The sequence below is a fragment of the Hyla sarda genome, unplaced genomic scaffold, assembly GCF_029499605.1.
Source record: "Hyla sarda isolate aHylSar1 unplaced genomic scaffold, aHylSar1.hap1 scaffold_237, whole genome shotgun sequence".
NCBI classification, from domain to species: domain Eukaryota; kingdom Metazoa; phylum Chordata; class Amphibia; order Anura; family Hylidae; genus Hyla; species Hyla sarda.
In genome coordinates this window covers 120,724-139,758 of record NW_026609054.1, presented here as the reverse complement: position 1 = coordinate 139,758, position 19,035 = coordinate 120,724, and the positions used below count along the sequence as shown (strand labels likewise).

The following is a 19,035-nucleotide window of genomic DNA, read 5'->3' as shown; positions in this document are numbered from 1 at the left end:
CTTTGTCTCCTGTGCCTCACCTGTACTCTGCGCTGCCTTCCTGTTTCTCCTGTGCCTCACCTGTACTCTGCGCTGCCTTTCTGTGTCTCTGGTGCCTCATCTGTACTCTGCCCTGCCTTCCTGTGTCTCCTGTGCCTCACCTATACTCTGCGCTGCCTTCCTGTGTCTCCTGTGCCTCACCTGTACTCCGCGCTGCCTTCTTGTGTCTCCGGTGCTTCACATGTACTCTGCGCTGCCTTCCTGTGTCTCCTGTGCCTCCCCTGTACTCTGTGCTGCCTTCCTGTGTCTCCGGTGCCTCACCTGTACTCTGCGCTGCCTTCCTGTGTTTCTGGTGCCTCACCTGTACTTCTCGCTGCCTTCCTGTGTCTCTGGTGCCTCACCTGTACTGTGCGCTGCCTTCCTGTGTCTCCTGTGCCTCACCTGTACTCTGCGCTGCCTTCCTGTGTCTCCTGTGCCTCACCTGTACTCTGCCCTGCCTTCCTGTGTCTCTGGTGCCTCACCTGTACTCTGCACTGCCTTCCTGTGTCTCCTCTGCCTCACCTGTACTCTGCGCTGCCTTCCTGTGTCTCCTGTGCCTCACCTGTACTCTGCACTGCCTTCCTGTGTCTCCTCTGCCTCACCTGCACTCTGCGCTGCCTTCCTGTGTCTCCGATGCCTCACCTGTACTCCGCGCTGCCTTCTTGTGTCTCCGGTGCCTCACCTGTACTCTGCGCTGCCTTCCTGTGTTTCTGATGCCTCACCTGTACTTCTCGCTGCCTTCCTGTGTCTCCAGTGCCTCACCTGTACTCTGCGCTGCCTTCCTGTGTCTCCTGTGCCTCACCTGTACTCTGCGCTGCCTTCCTGTGTCTCCTGTGCCTCACCTGTACTCTGCGCTGCCTTCCTGTGTCTCTGGTGCCTCACCTGTACTCTGCGCTGCCTTCCTGTGTCTCCTGTGCCTCACCTGTACTCTGCTCTGCCTTCCTGTGTCTCCCCTGTACTCTGCTCTGCCTTCCTGTGTCTCCTGTGCCTCACCTGTACTCTGCGCTGCCTTCCTGTGCCTCACCTGTACTCTGCGCTGCCTTCCTGTGTCTCCTGTGCCTCACCTGTACTCTGCGCTGCCTTCCTGTGTCTCCGGTGCCTCACCTGTACTCCGCGCTGCCTTCTTGTGTCTCCGGTGCCTCACCTGTACTCCGCGCTGCCTTCTTGTGTCTCCTGTGCCTCACCTGTACTCTGCGCTGCCTTCCTGTGTCTCCTGTGCCTCACCTGTACTCTGTGCTGCCTTCCTGTGTCTCCGGTGCCTCACCTGTACTCTGCGCTGCCTTCCTGTGTCTCCTGTGCCTCACCTGTACTCTGCGCTGCCCTCCTGTGTCTCTGGTGCCTCACCTGTACTCTGCGCTGCCTTCCTGTGTCTCCTCTGCCTCACCTGTACTCTGCGCTGCCTTCCTGTGTCTCCTGTGCCTCACCTGTACTCTGCTCTGCCTTCCTGTGTCTCCTGTGCCTCACCTGCACTCTGCGCTGCCTTCCTGTGTCTCCTGTGCCTCACCTGTACTCTGCGCTGCCTTCCTGTTTCTCCTGTGCCTCACCTGTACTCTGCGCTGCCTTCCTGTGTCTCCTGTGCCTCACCTGTACTCTCCGCTGCCTTACTGTGTCTCCTGTGCCTCACCTGTACTCTGCGCTGCCTTCCTGTTTCTCCTGTGCCTCATCTGTACTCTGCACTGCCTTCCTGTGTCTCACCTGTACTCTGCGCTGCCTTCTTGTGTCTCCTGTGCCTCACCTGCACTCTGCGCTGCCTTCTTGTGTCTCCAGTGCCTCACCTGTACTCTGTGCTGCCTTCCTATGTCTTCGGTGCCTCATCTGTACTCTGCGCTGCCTTCCTTTATCTCCGGTGCCTCACCTGTACTCTGCGCTGCCTTCCTGTGTCTCCGGTGCCTCACCTGTACTCTGTGCTGCCTTATTGTGTCTCCTGTGTCTCACCTGTACTATGCGATGCCTTCCTGTGTCTCCGGTGCCTCACCTGTGATCTGCGCTGCCTTCCTGTGTCTCTGATGCCTCACCTGTACTCTGCGCTGCCTTCCTGTGCCTACGGTGCCTCACCTGTACTCTGCGCTGCCTTCCCGTGCCTCCGGTGCCTTACCTGTACTCTGCGCTGCCTTCCTGTGTCTCCTGTGCTTCACCTGTACTCTGCGCTGCCTTCTTGTGTCTCCTGTGCCTAACCTGTACTCTGTGCTGCCTTCCTGTGTCTCCTGTGCCTCACCTGTACTCTGCGCTGCCTTCCTGTGTCTCCGGTGCCTCACCTGTACTCTGCGCTGCCTTCTTGTGTCTCTGGTGACTCATCTGTACTCTGTGCTGCCTTCCTGTGTCTCTGGTGCCTCATCTGTACTCTGCGCTGCCTTCCTGTGTCTCTGGTGCCTCATCTGTACTCTGTGCTGCCTTCCTGTGTCTCTGGTGCCTCATCTGTACTCTGCGCTGCCTTCCTGTGTCTCCTGTGCCTCACCTGTACTCCTGTGTCTCCTGTGTCTCTGGTGCCTCATCTGTACTCTGCACAGCCTTCCTGTGTCTCCTATGCCTCACCTGTACTCTGCGCTGCCTTCCTGGGTCTCCGGTGCCTCACCTGTACTCTGCGCTGCCTTCCTGTGTCTCTGGTGCCTCATCTGTACTCTGCGCTGCCTTTCTGTGTCTCCGGCGCCTCATCTGTACTCTGCGCTGGCTTCTTGTGTCTCCTGTGCCTCACCTGTACTCTGCGCTGCCTTCCTGTGTCTCCTGGGCCTCATCTGTACTCTGCACTGCCTTCCTGTGTCTCTGGTGCCTCATCTGTACTCTGCACTGCCTTCCTGTGTCTCCGGTGCCTCACCTGTACTCTGCGCTGCCTTCCTGTGTCTCCTGTGCCTCACCTGTACTCTCTGCTGCCTTCCTGTGTCTCCTGTGCCTCACCTGTACTCTGCGCTGCCTTCTTGTGTCACTGGTGCCTCACCTGTACTCTGCGCTTCCTTCCTGTGTCTCCTGTGCCTCACCTGTACTCTGCGCTTCCTTCCTGTGTCTCCGGTGCCTCACCTGTACTGTGCCCTGCCTTCCTGTGTCTCCTCTGCCTCACCTGTACTCTGCGCTGCCTTCCTGTGTCTCCGGTGCCTCACCTGTACTCTGCGCTGCCTTCCTGTGTCTCTTGTGCCTCATCTGTACTCTGCGCTGCCTTTCTGTGTCTCCGGTGCCTCACCTGTACTCTGCGCAGCCTTCCTGTGTCTCCGGTGCCTCACCTGTACTCTGAGCTGCCTTCCTGTTTCTCCGGTGCCTCACCTGTACTCTGCGCTGCCTTCCTGTGTCTCGGGTGCCTCACCTGTACTCTGCGCTGCCTTCCTGTGTCTCCTTTGCTTCACCTGTACTCTGCGCTGCCTTCCTGTGTCTCCGGTGCCTCCCCTGTACTCTGTGCTGCCTTCCTGTGTCTCCGGTGCCTCACCTGTACTTTGCGCTGCCTTCCTGTGTCTCCTGTGCCTCACCTGTACTTTGCGCTGCCTTCCTGTGTCTCCTGTGTCTCACCTGTACTCTGCGCTGCCTTCTTGTATCTCTGGTGCCTCACCTGTACTCTGCGGTGCCTTCCTGTGTCTCCTGTGCCTCACCTGTACTCTGCTCTGCCTTCCTGTTTCTCCTGTGCCTCACCTGTACTCTGCACTGCCTTCCTGTGTCTCCTCTGCCTCACCTGTACTCTGCGCTGCCTTCCTGTGTCTCCTGTGCCTCACCTGTACTCTGCTCTGCCTTCCTGTGTCTCCTGTGCCTCACCTGCACTCTGCGCTGCCTTCCTGTGTCTCCGATGCCTCACCTGTACTCCGCGCTGCCTTCTTGTGTTTCTGGTGCCTCACCTGTACTTCTCGCTGCCTTTCTGTGTCTCCAGTGCCTCACCTGTACTCTGCGCTGCCTTCCTGTGTCTCCTGTGCCTCACCTGTACTCTGCGCTGCCTTCCTGTGTCTCCTGTGCCTCACCTGTACTCTGCACTGCCTTCCTGTGTCTCTGGTGCCTCACCTGTACTCTGCGCTGCCTTCCTGTGTCTCTGGTGCCTCACCTGTACTCTGCGCTGCCTTCCTGTGTCTCCTGTGCCTCACCTGTACTCTGGTCTGCCTTCCTGTGTCTCCTGTGTCTCACCTGTACTCTGCTCTGCCTTCCTGTGTCTCCTGTGCCTCACCTGTACTCTGCGCTGCCTTCCTGTGTCTCCTGTGCCTCACCTGTACTCTGGTCTGCCTTCCTGTGTCTCCTGTGTCTCACCTGTACTCTGCTCTGCCTTCCTGTGTCTCCTGTGCCTCACCTGTACTCTGCGCTGCCTTCCTGTGTCTCCTGTGCCTCACCTGTACTCTGCGCAGCCTTCCTGTGTCTCCGGTGCCTCACCTGTACTCTGTGCTGCCTTCCTGTTTCTCCGGTGCCTCACCTGTACTCTGCGCTGCCTTCCTGTGTCTCGGGTGCCTCACCTGTACTCTGCGCTGCCTTCCTGTGTCTCCTGTGCTTCACCTGTACTCTGCGCTGCCTTCCTGTCTCTCCGGTGCCTCCCCTGTACTCTGTGCTGCCTTCCTGTGTCTCCGGTGCCTCACCTGTACTTTGCGCTGCCTTCCTGTGTCTCCTGTGCCTCACCTGTACTTTGCGCTGCCTTCCTGTGTCTCCTGTGTCTCACCTGTACTCTGCGCTGCCTTCCTGTGTCTCCTGTGCCTCACCTGTACTCTGTGCTGCCTTCCTGTGCCTCCGGTGCCTCACCTGTACTCTGCGCCTCCTTCCTGTGTCTCTGGTGCCTCACCTGTACTCTGCGCTGCCTTCTTGTATCTCTGGTGCCTCACCTGTACTCTGCGGTGCCTTCCTGTGTCTCCTGTGCCTCACCTGTACTCTGCGCCGCCTTCCTTTGTCTCCTGTGCCTCACCTGTACTCTGCGCTGCCTTCCTGTGTCTCCTGTGCCTCACCTATACTCTGCGCTGCCTTCCTGTGTCTCCTGTGCCTCACCTGTACTCCGCGCTGCCTTCTTGTGTTTCCGGTGCTTCACATGTACTCTGCGCTGCCTTCCTTTGTCTCCTGTGCCTCACCTGTACTCTGCGCTGCCTTCCTGTTTCTCCTGTGCCTCACCTGTACTCTGCGCTGCCTTTCTGTGTCTCTGGTGCCTCATCTGTACTCTGCCCTGCCTTCCTGTGTCTCCTGTGCCTCACCTATACTCTGCGCTGCCTTCCTGTGTCTCTGGTGCCTCACCTGTACTCTGCGCTGCCTTCTTGTATCTCTGGTGCCTCACCTGTACTCTGCGGTGCCTTCCTGTGTCTCCTGTGCCTCACCTGTACTCTGCGCCGCCTTCCTTTGTCTCCTGTGCCTCACCTGTACTCTGCGCTGCCTTCCTGTTTCTCCTGTGCCTCACCTGTACTCTGCGCTGCCTTTCTGTGTCTCTGGTGCCTCATCTGTACTCTGCCCTGCCTTCCTGTGTCTCCTGTGCCTCACCTATACTCTGCGCTGCCTTCCTGTGTCTCCTGTGCACCTGTACTCCGCGCTGCCTTCTTGTGTTTCCGGTGCTGCACATGTACTCTGCGCTGCCTTCCTGTGTCTCCTGTGCCTCCCCTGTACTCTGTGCTGCCTTCCTGTGTCTCCGGTGCCTCACCTTTACTCTGCGCTGCCTTCCTGTGTTTCTGGTGCCTCACCTGTACTTCTCGCTGCCTTCCTGTGTCTCTGGTGCCTCACCTGTACTCTGCGCTGCCTTCCTGTGTCTCCTGTGCCTCACCTGTACTCTGCGCTGCCTTCCTGTGTCTCCTGTGCCTCACCTGTACTCTGCCCTGCCTTCCTGTGTCTCTGGTGCCTCACCTGTACTCTGCACTGCCTTCCTGTGTCTCCTCTGCCTCACCTGTACTCTGCGCTGCCTTCCTGTGTCTCCTGTGCCTCACCTGTACTCTGCTCTGCCTTCCTGTGTCTCCTGTGCATCACCTGCACTCTGCGCTGCCTTCCTGTGTCTCCGATGCCTCACCTGTACTCCGCGCTGCCTTCTTGTGTCTCCGGTGCCTCACCTGTACTCCACGCTGCCTTCCTGTGTTTCTGATGCCTCACCTGTACTTCTCGCTGCCTTCCTGTGTCTCCAGTGCCTCACCTTTACTCTGCGCTGCCTTCCTGTGTCTCCTGTGCCTCACCTGTACTCTGCGCTGCCTTCCTGTGTCTCCTGTGCCTCACCTGTACTCTGCGCTGCCTTCCTGTGTCTCTGGTGCCTCACCTGTACTCTGCGCTGCCTTCCTGTGTCTCTGGTGCCTCACCTGTACTCTGCGCTGCCTTCCTGTGTCTCCTGTGCCTCACCTGTACTCTGCTCTGCCTTCCTGTGTCTCCTGTGTCTCACCTGTACTCTGCTCTGCCTTCCTGTGTCTCCTGTGCCTCACCTGTACTCTGCGCTGCCTTCCTGTGTCTCCTGTGCCTCACCTGTACTCTGCGCTGCCTTCCTGTGTCTCCGGTGCCTCACCTGTACTCTGCGCCTCCTTCCTGTGTTTCTGGTGCCTCACCTGTACTCTGCGCTGCCTTCTTGTATCTCTGGTGCCTCACCTGTACTCTGCGGTGCCTTCCTGTGTCTCCTGTGCCTCACCTGTACTCTGCTCTGCCTTCCTGTTTCTCCTGTGCCTCACCTGTACTCTGCACTGCCTTCCTGTGTCTCCTCTGCCTCACCTGTACTCTGCGCTGCCTTCCTGTGTCTCCTGTGCCTCACCTGTACTCTGCTCTGCCTTCCTGTGTCTCCTGTGCCTCACCTGTACTCTGCGCTGCCTTCCTGTGTCTCGGGTGCCTCACCTGTACTCTGCGCTGCCTTCTTGTGTCTCCGGTGCCTCACCTGTACTCCGCGCTGCCTTCTTGTGTCTCCTGTGCCTCACCTGTACTCTGCGCTGCCTTCCTGTGTCTCCTGTGCCTCACCTGTACTCTGTGCTGCCTTCCTGTGTCTCCGGTGCCTCACCTGTACTCTGCGTTGCCTTTTTGTGTCTCTGGTGCCTCACCTGTACTTCTTGCTGCCTTCCTGTGTCTCCGGTGCCTCACCTGTACTCTGCGCTGCCTTCCTGTGTCTCCTGTGCCTCACCTGTACTCTGCGCTGCCTTCCTGTATCTCCAGTGCCTCACCTGTACTCTGCGCTGCCTTCCTGTGTCTCCTCTGCCTAACCTGTACTCTGCGCTGCCTTCTTGTGTCTCCGGTGCCTCACCTGTACTCTGCGCTGCCTTCCTGTGTCTATGGTGCCTCACCTGTACTCTGCGCTGCCTTCCTGTGTCTCCAGTGCCTCATCTGTACTCTGCACTGCCTTCCTGTGTCTCCGGTGCCTCACCTGTACTCTGCGCTGCCTTCTTGTGTCTCTGGTGCCTCACCTGTGCTATGCGCTGCCTTCCTATGTCTCTGGTGCCTCATCTGTACTCTGTGCTGCCTTCCTGTGTCTCCGGTGCCTCACCTGTACTCTGCGCTGCCTTCCTGTGTTTCTGGTGCCTCACCTGTACTTCTCGCTGCCTTCCTGTGTCTCCGGCGCCTCACCTGTACTCTGCGCTGCCTTCCTGTGTCTCCTGTGCCTCACCTGTACTCTGCGCTGCCTTCCTGTGTCTCCTGTGCCTCACCTGTACTCTGCGCTGCCCTCCTGTGTCTCTGGTGCCTCACCTGTACTCTGCGCTGCCTTCCTGTGTCTCCTCTGCCTCACCTGTACTCTGCGCTGCCTTCCTGTGTCTCCTGTGCCTCACCTGTACTCTGCTCTGCCTTCCTGTGTCTCCTGTGCCTCACCTGCACTCTGCGCTGCCTTCCTGTGTCTCCGATGCCTCACCTGTACTCCGCGCTGCCTTCTTGTGTTTCCGGTGCCTCACCTGTACTCCACGCTGCCTTCTTGTGTCTCCGGTGCCTCACCTGTACTCTGCGCTGCCTTCCTGTGTCTCCTGTGCCTCACCTGTACTCTCCGCTGCCTTCCTGTGTCTCCTGTGCCTCACCTGTACTCTGCGCTGCCTTCCTGTTTCTCCTGTGCCTCACCTGTACTCTGCGCTGCCTTCCTGTGTCTCTGGTGCCTCATCTGTACTCTGCACTGCCTTCCTGTGTCTCCGGTGCCTCACCTGTACTCTGCGCTGCCTTCTTGTGTCTCCTGTGCCTCACCTGCACTCTGCGCTGCCTTCTTGTGTCTCCAGTGCCTCACCTGTACTCTGTGCTGCCTTCCTATGTCTCCGGTGCCTCATCTGTACTCTGCGCTGCCTTCCTTTATCTCCGGTGCCTCACCTGTACTCTGCGCTGCCTTCCTGTGTCTCCGGTGCCTCACCTGTACTCTGTGCTGCCTTATTGTGTCTCCTGTGTCTCACCTGTACTATGCGATGCCTTCCTGTGTCTCCGGTGCCTCACCTGTACTCTGCGCTGCCTTCCTGTGTCTCCGGTGCCTCACCTGTGATCTGCGCTGCCTTCCTGTGTCTCTGATGCCTCACCTGTACTCTGCGCTGCCTTCCTGTGCCTACGGTGCCTCACCTGTACTCTGCGCTGCCTTCCCATGCCTCCGGTGCCTTACCTGTACTCTGCGCTGCCTTCCTGTGTCTCCTGTGCTTCACCTGTACTCTGCGCTGCCTTCTTGTGTCTCCTGTGCCTAACCTGTACTCTGTGCTGCCTTCCTGTGTCTCCTGTGCCTCACCTGTACTCTGCGCTGCCTTCCTGTGTCTCCGGTGCCTCACCTGTACTCTGCGCTGCCTTCTTGTGTCTCTGGTGACTCATCTGTACTCTGTGCTGCCTTCCTGTGTCTCTGGTGCCTCATCTGTACTCTGCGCTGCCTTCCTGTGTCTCTGGTGCCTCATCTGTACTCTGTGCTGCCTTCCTGTGTCTCTGGTGCCTCATCTGTACTCTGCGCTGCCTTCCTGTGTCTCCTGTGCTTCATCTGTACTCCTGTGTCTCCTGTGTCTCTGGTGCCTCATCTGTACTCTGCACAGCCTTCCTGTGTCTCCTATGCCTCACCTGTACTCTGCGCTGCCTTCCTGGGTCTCCGGTGCCTCACCTGTACTCTGCGCTGCCTTCCTGTGTCTCTGGTGCCTCATCTGTACTCTGCGCTGCCTTTCTGTGTCTCCGGCGCCTCATCTGTACTCTGCGCTGGCTTCTTGTGTCTCCTGTGCCTCACCTGTACTCTGCGCTGCCTTCCTGTGTCTCTGGTGCCTCATCTGTACTCTACACTGCCTTCCTGTGTCTCTGGTGCCTCATCTGTACTCTGCACTGCCTTCCTGTGTCTCCGGTGCCTCACCTGTACTCTGCGCTGCCTTCCTGTGTCTCCTGTGCCTCACCTGTACTCTCTGCTGCCTTCCTGTGTCTCCTGTGCCTCACCTGTACTCTGCGCTGCCTTCTTGTGTCACTGGTGCCTCACCTGTACTCTGCGCTTCCTTCCTGTGTCTCCTGTGCCTCACCTGTACTTTGCGCTTCCTTCCTGTGTCTCCGGTGCCTCACCTGTACTGTGCCCTGCCTTCCTGTGTCTCCTCTGCCTCACCTGTACTCTGCGCTGCCTTCCTGTGTCTCCGGTGCCTCACCTGTACTCTGCGCTGCCTTCCTGTGTCTCTTGTGCCTCATCTGTACTTTGCGCTGCCTTTCTGTGTCTCCGGTGCCTCACCTGTACTCTGCGCAGCCTTCCTGTGTCTCCGGTGCCTCACCTGTACTCTGTGCTGCCTTCCTGTTTCTCCGGTGCCTCACCTGTACTCTGCGCTGCCTTCCTGTGTCTCGGGTGCCTCACCTGTACTCTGCGCTGCCTTCCTGTGTCTCCTGTGCTTCACCTGTACTCTGCGCTGCCTTCCTGTGTCTCCGGTGCCTCCCCTGTACTCTGTGCTGCCTTCCTGTGTCTCCGGTGCCTCACCTGTACTTTGCGCTGCCTTCCTGTGTCTCCTGTGCCTCACCTGTACTTTGCGCTGCCTTCCTGTGTCTCCTGTGTCTCACCTGTACTCTGCGCTGCCTTCCTGTGTCTCTGGTGCCTCACCTGTACTCTGCGCCTCCTTCCTGTGTCTCTGGTGCCTCACCTGTACTCTGCGCTGCCTTCTTGTATTTCTGGTGCCTCACCTGTACTCTGCGGTGCCTTCCTGTGTCTCCTGTGCCTCACCTGTACTCTGCTCTGCCTTCCTGTTTCTCCTGTGCCTCACCTGTACTCTGCGCTGCCTTCCTGTGTCTCCTGTGCCTCACCTGTACTCTGCTCTGCCTTCCTGTGTCTCCTGTGCCTCACCTGCACTCTTCGCTGCCTTCCTGTGTCTCCGATGCCTCACCTGTACTCCGCGCTGCCTTCTTGTGTCTCCGGTGCCTCACCTGTACTCCACGCTGCCTTCCTGTGTTTCTGGTGCCTCACCTGTACTTCTCGCTGCCTTCCTGTGTCTCCAGTGCCTCACCTGTACTCTGCGCTGCCTTCCTGTGTCTCCTGTGCCTCACCTGTACTCTGCGCTGCCTTCCTGTGTCTCCTGTGCCTCACCTGTACTCTGCGCTGCCTTCCTGTGTCTCTGGTGCCTCACCTGTACTCTGCGCTGCCTTCCTGTGTCTCTGGTGCCTCACCTGTACTCTGCGCTGCCTTCCTGTGTCTCCTGTGCCTCACCTGTACTCTGGTCTGCCTTCCTGTGTCTCCTGTGTCTCACCTGTACTCTGCTCTGCCTTCCTGTGTCTCCTGTGCCTCACCTGTACTCTGCGCTGCCTTCCTGTGTCTCCTGTGCCTCACCTGTACTCTGGTCTGCCTTCCTGTGTCTCCTGTGCCTCACCTGTACTCTGCTCTGCCTTCCTGTTTCTCCTGTGCCTCACCTGTACTCTGCGCTTCCTTCCTGTGTCTCCTGTGCCTCACCTGTACTCTGCGCTGCCTTCCTGTGTCTCCTGTGCCTCACCTGTACTCTGCGCTGCCTTCCTGTGTCTCCGGTGCCTCACCTGTACTCCGCGCTGCCTTCTTGTGTCTCCGGTGCCTCACCTGTACTCCGCGCTGCCTTCTTGTGTCTCCTGTGCCTCACCTGTACTCTGCGCTGCCTTCCTGTGTCTCTGGTGCCTCACCTGTACTCTGCGTTGCCTTCCTGTGTCTCCTGTGCCTCACCTGTATTCTGCGCTGCCTTCCTGTGTCTCCTGTGCCTCACCTGTACTCCGCGCTGCCTTCTTGTGTCTCCGGTGCCTCACCTGTACTCCGAGCTGCCTTCTTGTGTCTCCGGTGCCTCACCTGTACTCTGCGCTGCCTTCTTGTGTCTCCTGTGCCTCACCTGTACTCTGCGCTGCCTTCCTGTGTCTCCGGTGCCTCACCTGTACTCTGCGTTACCTTTTTGTGTCTCTGGTGCCTCACCTGTACTTCTTGCTGCCTTCCTGTGTCTCCGGTGCCTTACCTGTACTCTGCGCTGCCTTCCTGTGTCTCCTGTGCCTCACCTGTACTCTGCGCTGCCTTCCTGTTTCTCCAGTGCCTAACCTGTACTCTGCGCTGCCTTCTTGTGTCTCCGGTGCCTCACCTGTACTCTGAGCTGCCTTCCTGTGTCTATGGTGCCTCACCTGTACTCTGCGCTGCCTTCCTGTGTCTCCAGTGCCTCACCTGTACTCTGCACTGCCTTCCTGTGTCTCCGGTGCCTCACCTGTACTCTGCGCTGCCTTCTTGTGTCTCTGGTGCCTCACCTGTGCTATGCGCTGCCTTCCTATGTCTCTGGTGCCTCATCTGTACTCTGTGCTGCCTTCCTGTGTCTCCGGTGCCTCACCTGTACTCTGCGCTGCCTTCCTGTGTCTCCTGTGCCTCACCTGTACTCTGCGCTGCCTTCCTGTGTCTCCTGTGCCTCACCTGTACTCTGCGCTGCCTTCCTGTGTCTCTGGTGCCTCACCTGTACTCTGCGCTGCCTTCCTGTGTCTCCTCTGCCTCACCTGTACTCTGCGCTGCCTTCCTGTGTCTCCTGTGCCTCACCTGTACTCTGCTCTGCCTTCCTGTGTCTCCTGTGCCTCACCTGCACTCTGCGCTGCCTTCCTGTGTCTCCGATGCCTCACCTGTACTCCGCGCTGCCTTCTTGTGTCTCCGGTGCCTCACCTGTACTCCACGCTGCCTTCTTGTGTCTCTGGTGCCTCACCTGTACTCTGCGCTGCCTTCCTGTGTCTCCTGTGCCTCACCTGTACTCTCCGCTGCCTTCCTGTGCCTCACCTGTATTCTGCGCTGCCTTCCTGTTTCTCCTGTGCCTCACCTGTACTCTGCGCTGCCTTCCTGTGTCTCTGGTGCCTCACCTGTACTCTGCGTTGCCTTCCTGTGTCTCCTGTGCCTCACCTGTATTCTGCGCTGCCTTCCTGTGTCTCCTGTGCCTCACCTGTACTCCGCGCTGCCTTCTTGTGTCTCCGGTGCCTCACCTGTACTCCGCGCTGCCTTCTTGTGTCTCCGGTGCCTCACCTGTACTCTGCGCTGCCTTCTTGTGTCTCCTGTGCCTCACCTGTACTCTGCGCTGCCTTCCTGTGTCTCCGATGCCTCACCTGTACTCCGCGCTGCCTTCTTGTGTCTCCGGGGCCTCACCTGTACTCCACGCTGCCTTCTTGTGTCTCTGGTGCCTCACCTGTACTCTGCGCTGCCTTCCTGTGTCTCCTGTGCCTCACCTGTACTCTCCGCTGCCTTCCTGTGTCTCCTGTGCCTCACCTGTATTCTGCGCTGCCTTCCTGTTTCTCCTGTGCCTCACCTGTACTCTGCGCTGCCTTCCTGTGTCTCTGGTGCCTCACCTGTACTCTGCGTTGCCTTCCTGTGTCTCCTGTGCCTCACCTGTATTCTGCGCTGCCTTCCTGTGTCTCCTGTGCCTCACCTGTACTCCGCGCTGCCTTCTTGTGTCTCCGGTGCCTCACCTGTACTCCGCGCTGCCTTCTTGTGTCTCCGGTGCCTCACCTGTACTCTGCGCTGCCTTCCTGTGTCTCCTGTGCCTCCCCTGTACTCTGCGCTGCCTTCCTGTGTCTCCGGTGCCTCACCTGTACTCTGCGCTGCCTTCCTGTGTTTCTGGTGCCTCACCTGTACTTCTCGCTGCCTTCCTGTGTCTCCAGTGCCTCACCTGTACTCTGCGCTGCCTTCCTGTGCCTCACCTGTACTCTGCGCTGCCTTCCTGTGTCTCCTGTGCCTCACCTGTACTCTGCGCTGCCTTCCTGTGTCTCTGGTGCCTCACCTGTACTCTGCGCTGCCTTCCTGTGTCTCTGGTGCCTCACCTGTACTCTGCGCTGCCTTCCTGTGTCTCCTGTGCCTCACCTGTACTCTGCTCTGCCTTCCTGTGTCTCCTGTGTCTCACCTGTACTCTGCTCTGCCTTCCTGTGTCTCCTGTGCCTCACCTGTACTCTGCGCTGCCTTCCTGTGTCTCCTGTGCCTCACCTGTACTCTGCGCTGCCTTCCTGTGTCTCCTGTGCCTCACCTGTACTCTGCGCTGCCTTCCTGTGTCTCTGGTGCCTCACCTGTACTCCGCGCTGCCTTCTTGTGTCTCCGGTGCCTCACCTGTACTCCGCGCTGCCTTCTTGTGTCTCCTGTGCCTCACCTGTACTCTGCGCTGCCTTCCTGTGTCTCCTGTGCCTCACCTGTACTCTGCGCTGCCTTCCTGTATCTCCTGTGCCTCACCTGTACTCTGCGCTGCCTTCCTGTGTCTCCTCTGCCTAACCTATACTCTGCGCTGCCTTCTTGTGTCTCCGGTGCCTCACCTGTACTCTGCGCTGCCTTCCTGTGTCTATGGTGCCTCAGCTGTACTCTGCGCTGCCTTCCTGTGTCTCCGGTGCCTCACCTGTACTCTGCACTGCCTTCCTGTGTCTCCGGTGCCTCACCTGTACTCTGCGCTGCCTTCTTGTGTCTCTGGTGCCTCACCTGTACTATGCGCTGCCTTCCTATGTCTCTGGTGCCTCATCTGTACTCTGCGCTGCCTTCCTGTGTCTCTGGTGCCTCACCTGTACTCTGCGCTGCCTTCCTGTGTCTCTGGTGCCTCATCTGTACTCTGCGCTGCCTTTCTGTGTCTCCGGTGCCTCACCTGTATTCTGCGCAGCCTTCCTGTGTCTCCGGTGCCTCACCTGTACTCTGCGCTGCCTTCCTGTGTCTCCGGTGCCTCACCTGTACTCTGTGCTGCCTTCCTGTGTCTCCTGTGCCTCACCTGTACTCTGCGCTGCTTTCCTGTGTCTCCGGTGCCTCACCTGTACTGTGCCCTGCCTTCCTGTGTCTCCTCTGCCTCACCTGTACTCTGCGCTGCCTTCCTGTGTCTCCGGTGCCTCACCTGTACTCTGCGCTGCCTTCCTGTGTCTCTGGTGCCTCACCTGTACTCTGCGCTGCCTTCCTGTGTCTCTGGTGCCTCATCTGTACTCTGCACTGCCTTTCTGTGTCTCCGGTGCCTCACCTGTACTCTGCGCAGCCTTCCTGTGTCTCGGTGCCTCACCTGTACTCTGTGCTGCCTTCCTGTTTCTCCGGTGCCTCACCTGTACTCTGCGCTGCCTTCCTGTGTCTCGGGTGCCTCACCTGTACTCTGCGCTGCCTTCCTGTGTCTCCGGTGCCTCCCTTGTACTCTGTGCTGCCTTCCTGTGTCTCCGGTGCCTCACCTGTACTTTGCGCTGCCTTCCTGTGTCTCCTGTGCCTCACCTGTACTCTGCGCTGCCTTCCTGTGTCTCGGGTGCCTCACCTGTACTCTGCGCTGCCTTCCTGTGTCTCCTGTGCCTCACCTGTATTCTGTGCTGCCTTCCTGTGCCTTCGGTGCCTCACCTGTACTCTGCGCCTCCTTCCTGTGTCTCTGGTGCCTCACCTTTACTCTGCGCTGCCTTCTTGTATCTCTGGTGCCTCACCTGTACTCTGCGGTGCCTTCCTGTGTCTCCTGTGCCTCACCTGTACTCTGCGCTGCCTTCCTGTGTCTCCTGTGCCTCACCTGTACTCTGCGCTGCCTTCCTGTTTCTCCTGTGCCTCACCTGTACTCTGCGCTGCCTTTCTGTGTCTCTGGTGCCTCATCTGTTCTCTGCGCTGCCTTTCTGTGTCTCCGGTGCCTCACCTGTACTCTGCGCTGCCTTCCTGTGTCTCCGGTGCCTCACCTGTACTCTGCACTGCCTTCCTGTGTCTCCGGTGCCTCACCTGTACTCTGCGCTGCCTTCTTGTGTCTCTGGTGCCTCACCTGTACTATGCGCTGCCTTCCTATGTCTCTGGTGCCTCATCTGTACTCTGCGCTGCCTTCCTGTGTCTCTGGTGCCTCACCTGTACTCTGCGCTGCCTTCCTGTGTCTCCGGTGCCTCACCTGTACTCTGCGCAGCCTTCCTGTGTCTCCGGTGCCTCACCTGTACTCTGCGCTGCCTTCCTGTGTCTCCTGTGCCTCACCTGTACTCTGTGCTGCCTTCCTGTGTCTCCTGTACCTCACCTGTACTCTGCGCTGCTTTCCTGTGTCTCCGGTGCCTCACCTGTACTGTGCCCTGCCTTCCTGTGTCTCCTCTGCCTCACCTGTACTCTGCGCTGCCTTCCTGTGTCTCCGGTGCCTCACCTGTACTCTGCGCTGCCTTCCTGTGTCTCTGGTGCCTCACCTGTACTCTGCGCTGCCTTCCTGTGTCTCTGGTGCCTCATCTGTACTCTGCGCTGCCTTTCTGTGTCTCCGGTGCCTCACCTGTACTCTGCGCAGCCTTCCTGTGTCTCCGGTGCCTCACCTGTACTCTGTGCTGCCTTCCTGTTTCTCCGGTGCCTCACCTGTACTCTGCGCTGCCTTCCTGTGTCTCGGGTGCCTCACCTGTACTCTGCGCTGCCTTCCTGTGTCTCCGGTGCCTCCCCTGTACTCTGTGCTGCCTTCCTGTGTCTCCGGTGCCTCACCTGTACTTTGCGCTGCCTTCCTGTGTCTCCTGTGCCTCACCTGTACTCTGCGCTGCCTTCCTGTGTCTCCGGTGCCTCACCTGTACTCTGCGCTGCCTTCCTGTATCTCCAGTGCCTCACCTGTACTCTGTGCTGCCTTCCTGTGTCTCCGGTGCCTCACCTGTACTTTGCGCTGCCTTCCTGTATCTCCAGTGCCTCACCTGTATTCTGCGCTGCCTTCCTGTGTCTCCGGTGCCTCACCTGTACTCTGCGCTGCCTTCCTGTATCTCCAGTGCCTCACCTGTACTCTGCGCTGCCTTTCTGTGTCTCCGGTGCCTCACCTGTACTCTGCGCTGCCTTCACGAGGCCTCGGCTGAACTGGTTCTTCAGTCTGGGGCTTATGTTGAAGTTCTTCGCTCCTCCGGTCACAGATATCAGGAGGCTGGGCATGCTGAGCCCCCACTGCTGGGTCATCAGATCACACAGAACACTGGGGTTGGTGTCACATGATGCGCGCACATACTGTAGAGGGGATACATGTTACACATCACCACAAGTCACCACTCGTCATTATCCAGCAGAGGAAACACGCAAGGCTAAAGCCAATCATGAGATTAAAGGGGTACTCCGCCCCTAGACATCTTATCTCCTATCCAAAGAATAGGGGATAAGATGTCTGATTGCTGGGGACCCCCGCGATCTTGGCTGTGGCACCCCAAGCTCCGTGCCGGATGACTGGCCTATACGGGGCGGAGGATTGGGACGTCACAATCACCTCCTCTCCCATAGACTTGCATTGAGGGGGCATGACTATGACATCACGAGCCTCCGACGCTGCGCCTGACGCTCTATTCGAACACCGGGTGCGGCGGGACCCCCGCGATCAGACATGTTATCCACTATATGGGATAAGGGATAGGGAATAAGATGTCTAGGGGCGGAGTACCCCTTTAAGCTTCATAGTTGTATGCACTCACCTTGGCCCACATTCTGTTAATTCCAGTGAAGGTCAGGTCTCCATGAGAATCACTAGGAAATTCTCTGACATGTTTGTGAGGGTCCCAGGAGGCTCCCGGTGACTCGGCCATCTCGGTGACTCGGCCAGGACCATGGTGCTGTTTTCTGGTGTGACCGCAGCCACAGACGTCTCTGAGAGAGAAGACGAAGAGTAAACCCCTTGATTTTGGTGGAAACCAAATAAATAAATGGCTGAATCTGCAAACGATTGTTCATTCCAGTCCCCATACACACTACAAAAACGGTGGCGGACCTGCAGACTGGTTAGAAGGCTGTCCTGAAAGATGTCCGGCGAGAGAAAGGTCGACCATGTTGGATTTCAGCTACCCTATCCTCTTGTTCTTAGAGGCTATCCATCACTAGAGCTATCTGGCAGCAACTTTCCCCTCCTTTCTCCAATTAGAGCACATGAACCCTTGGCTGATCTGAACGTCCATGAGTACATATCTGGTCAGTCAGCCGTACATGTCTGTCTATGGTCAGGATAGTCAGTCATGTCTGCGTATGGTCAGGTTAGTCAGTCAGTCATGTCTGCGTATGGTCAGGATACTGTCTATGGCCAACCTTAGGCCTTCTCACAGCACAATTACTATATATTATGGTAAATTCTCCAAAAAGAAAGAACATTCTACTGTACGTAGGAAGAGAATAACAAGAACATGAAAAATTCTCTAAAAGGAATGAAGAATTCTATCACCAAAATTGTACGGAGTTTTTTTTACTCACGGTTCCTCCGATGTTCTGGTGATGAAGGCCACACATTCTTTCTTCTTTATATGTGTTGACACCCACGAGTTCAGAACATCAACCTAAAAAAAAGAAAAAGTTATGAGGACAATGAAGAGTAGCATCAAAGCCATCAGGGAGGATGAAGAGGAGAAATAAAGCCATTAGTGAGGATGAGGAGGAGAACCAAAGCCATCAGTGAAAATGAAGAGCAGAACCAAAGCCATTAGTGAGGATGAAGAGGAGAAATAAAGCCATCAGTGAGGATGAGGAGGAGAAGCAAAGCCATCAGTGTGGATGAAGAGGAGCAACAAAGCCATCAGTGAGGATGAAGAGGAGAACCAAAGCCATCAGTGAGGATGAGGAGGAGCACCAAAGCCATCAGTGAGGATGAAGAGGAGCAACAAAGCCATCAGTGAGGATGAAGAGGAGAACCAAAGCCATCAGTGAGGATGAGGAGGAGAACCAAAGCCATCAGTGAGGATGAAGAGGAGCATCAAAGCCATCAGTGAGGGTGAAGAGGAGAACCAAAGCCATCAGTGAGGATGAAGAGGAGAACCAAAGCCATCAGTGAGGATGAGGAGGAGCACCAAAGCCATCAGTGAGGAGGAAGAGGAGCATCAAAGCCATAAGTGAGGATGAAGAGGAGAACCAAAGCCATCAGTGAGGATGAGGAGGAGAACCAAAGCCATCAGCGAGGATGAAGAGGAGCATCAAAGCCATCAGTGAGGATGAAGAGGAGAACCAAAGCCATCAGTGAAGATGAGGAGGAGCATCAAAGCCATCAGTGAGGAGGAAGAGGAGAACCAAAGCCATCAGTGAGGATGAGGTGGAGAACCAAAACCATCATTGAGGATGAAGAGGAGCAACAAAGCCATCAGTGAGAATGAGGAGGAGCATCAAAGCCATCAGTGAGGAGGAGGAGGAGCATCAAAGCCATCACTGAGAATGAGGAGGAGCATCAAAGCCATCAGTGAGGATGAAGAGGAGAACCAAAGCCATCAGTGAGGATGAAGAGGAGAACCAAATCCATCAGTGGGGATGAAGAGGAGAACCAAAGCCATCAGTGAAGATGAGGAGGAGCATCAAAGCCATCAGTGAGGAGGAAGAGGAGAACCAAAGCCATCAGTGAGGATGAGGTGGAGAACCAAAGCCATCATTGAGGATGAAGAGGAGCAACAAAGCCATCAGTGAGAATGAGGAGGAGCATCAAAGCCATCAGTGAGGAGGAGGAGGAGCATCAAAGCCATCACTGAGAATGAGGAGGAGCATCAAAGCCATCAGTGAGGATGAAGAGGAGAACCAAAGCCATCAGTGAGGATGAAGAGGAGAACCAAATCCATCAGTGGGGATGAAGAGGAGAACCAAAGCCATCAGTGAGGATGAGGAGGAGCAACAAAGCCATCAGTGATGATGAGGTGGAGAACCAAAGCCATCAGTGAGGATGAATAGGAGCAACAAAGCCATCAGCGAGGATGAGGAGGAGAACCAAAGCCATCGGTGAGGAGGAAAAGGAGAACCAAAGCCATCAGTGAGGATGAGGAGGAGAACCAAAGCAATCAGTCATGATGAGGAGGAGAACCAAAGCCATCATCGAGGATGAATAGGAGAACCAAAGCCATCGGTGA

General features: G+C 57.2%; 1 protein-coding gene across 1 annotated transcript in view; it reads right to left on the bottom strand.

Moving 5' to 3' along the window:
- Positions 1 to 19,035, bottom strand: part of LOC130322638 (transient receptor potential cation channel subfamily M member 2-like) — a 285,004-nt gene that overhangs the window by 246,455 nt on the left and 19,514 nt on the right. The window contains exons 2-4 of the mRNA XM_056553109.1: positions 17,408 to 17,490; positions 16,642 to 16,813; positions 16,006 to 16,186 (exon numbers count right to left, since the gene is read on the bottom strand). Coding sequence (XP_056409084.1) covers positions 16,006 to 16,186; positions 16,642 to 16,813; positions 17,408 to 17,490 — 436 coding nt within the window. The remainder of the gene's footprint in view (positions 1 to 16,005; positions 16,187 to 16,641; positions 16,814 to 17,407; positions 17,491 to 19,035) is intronic.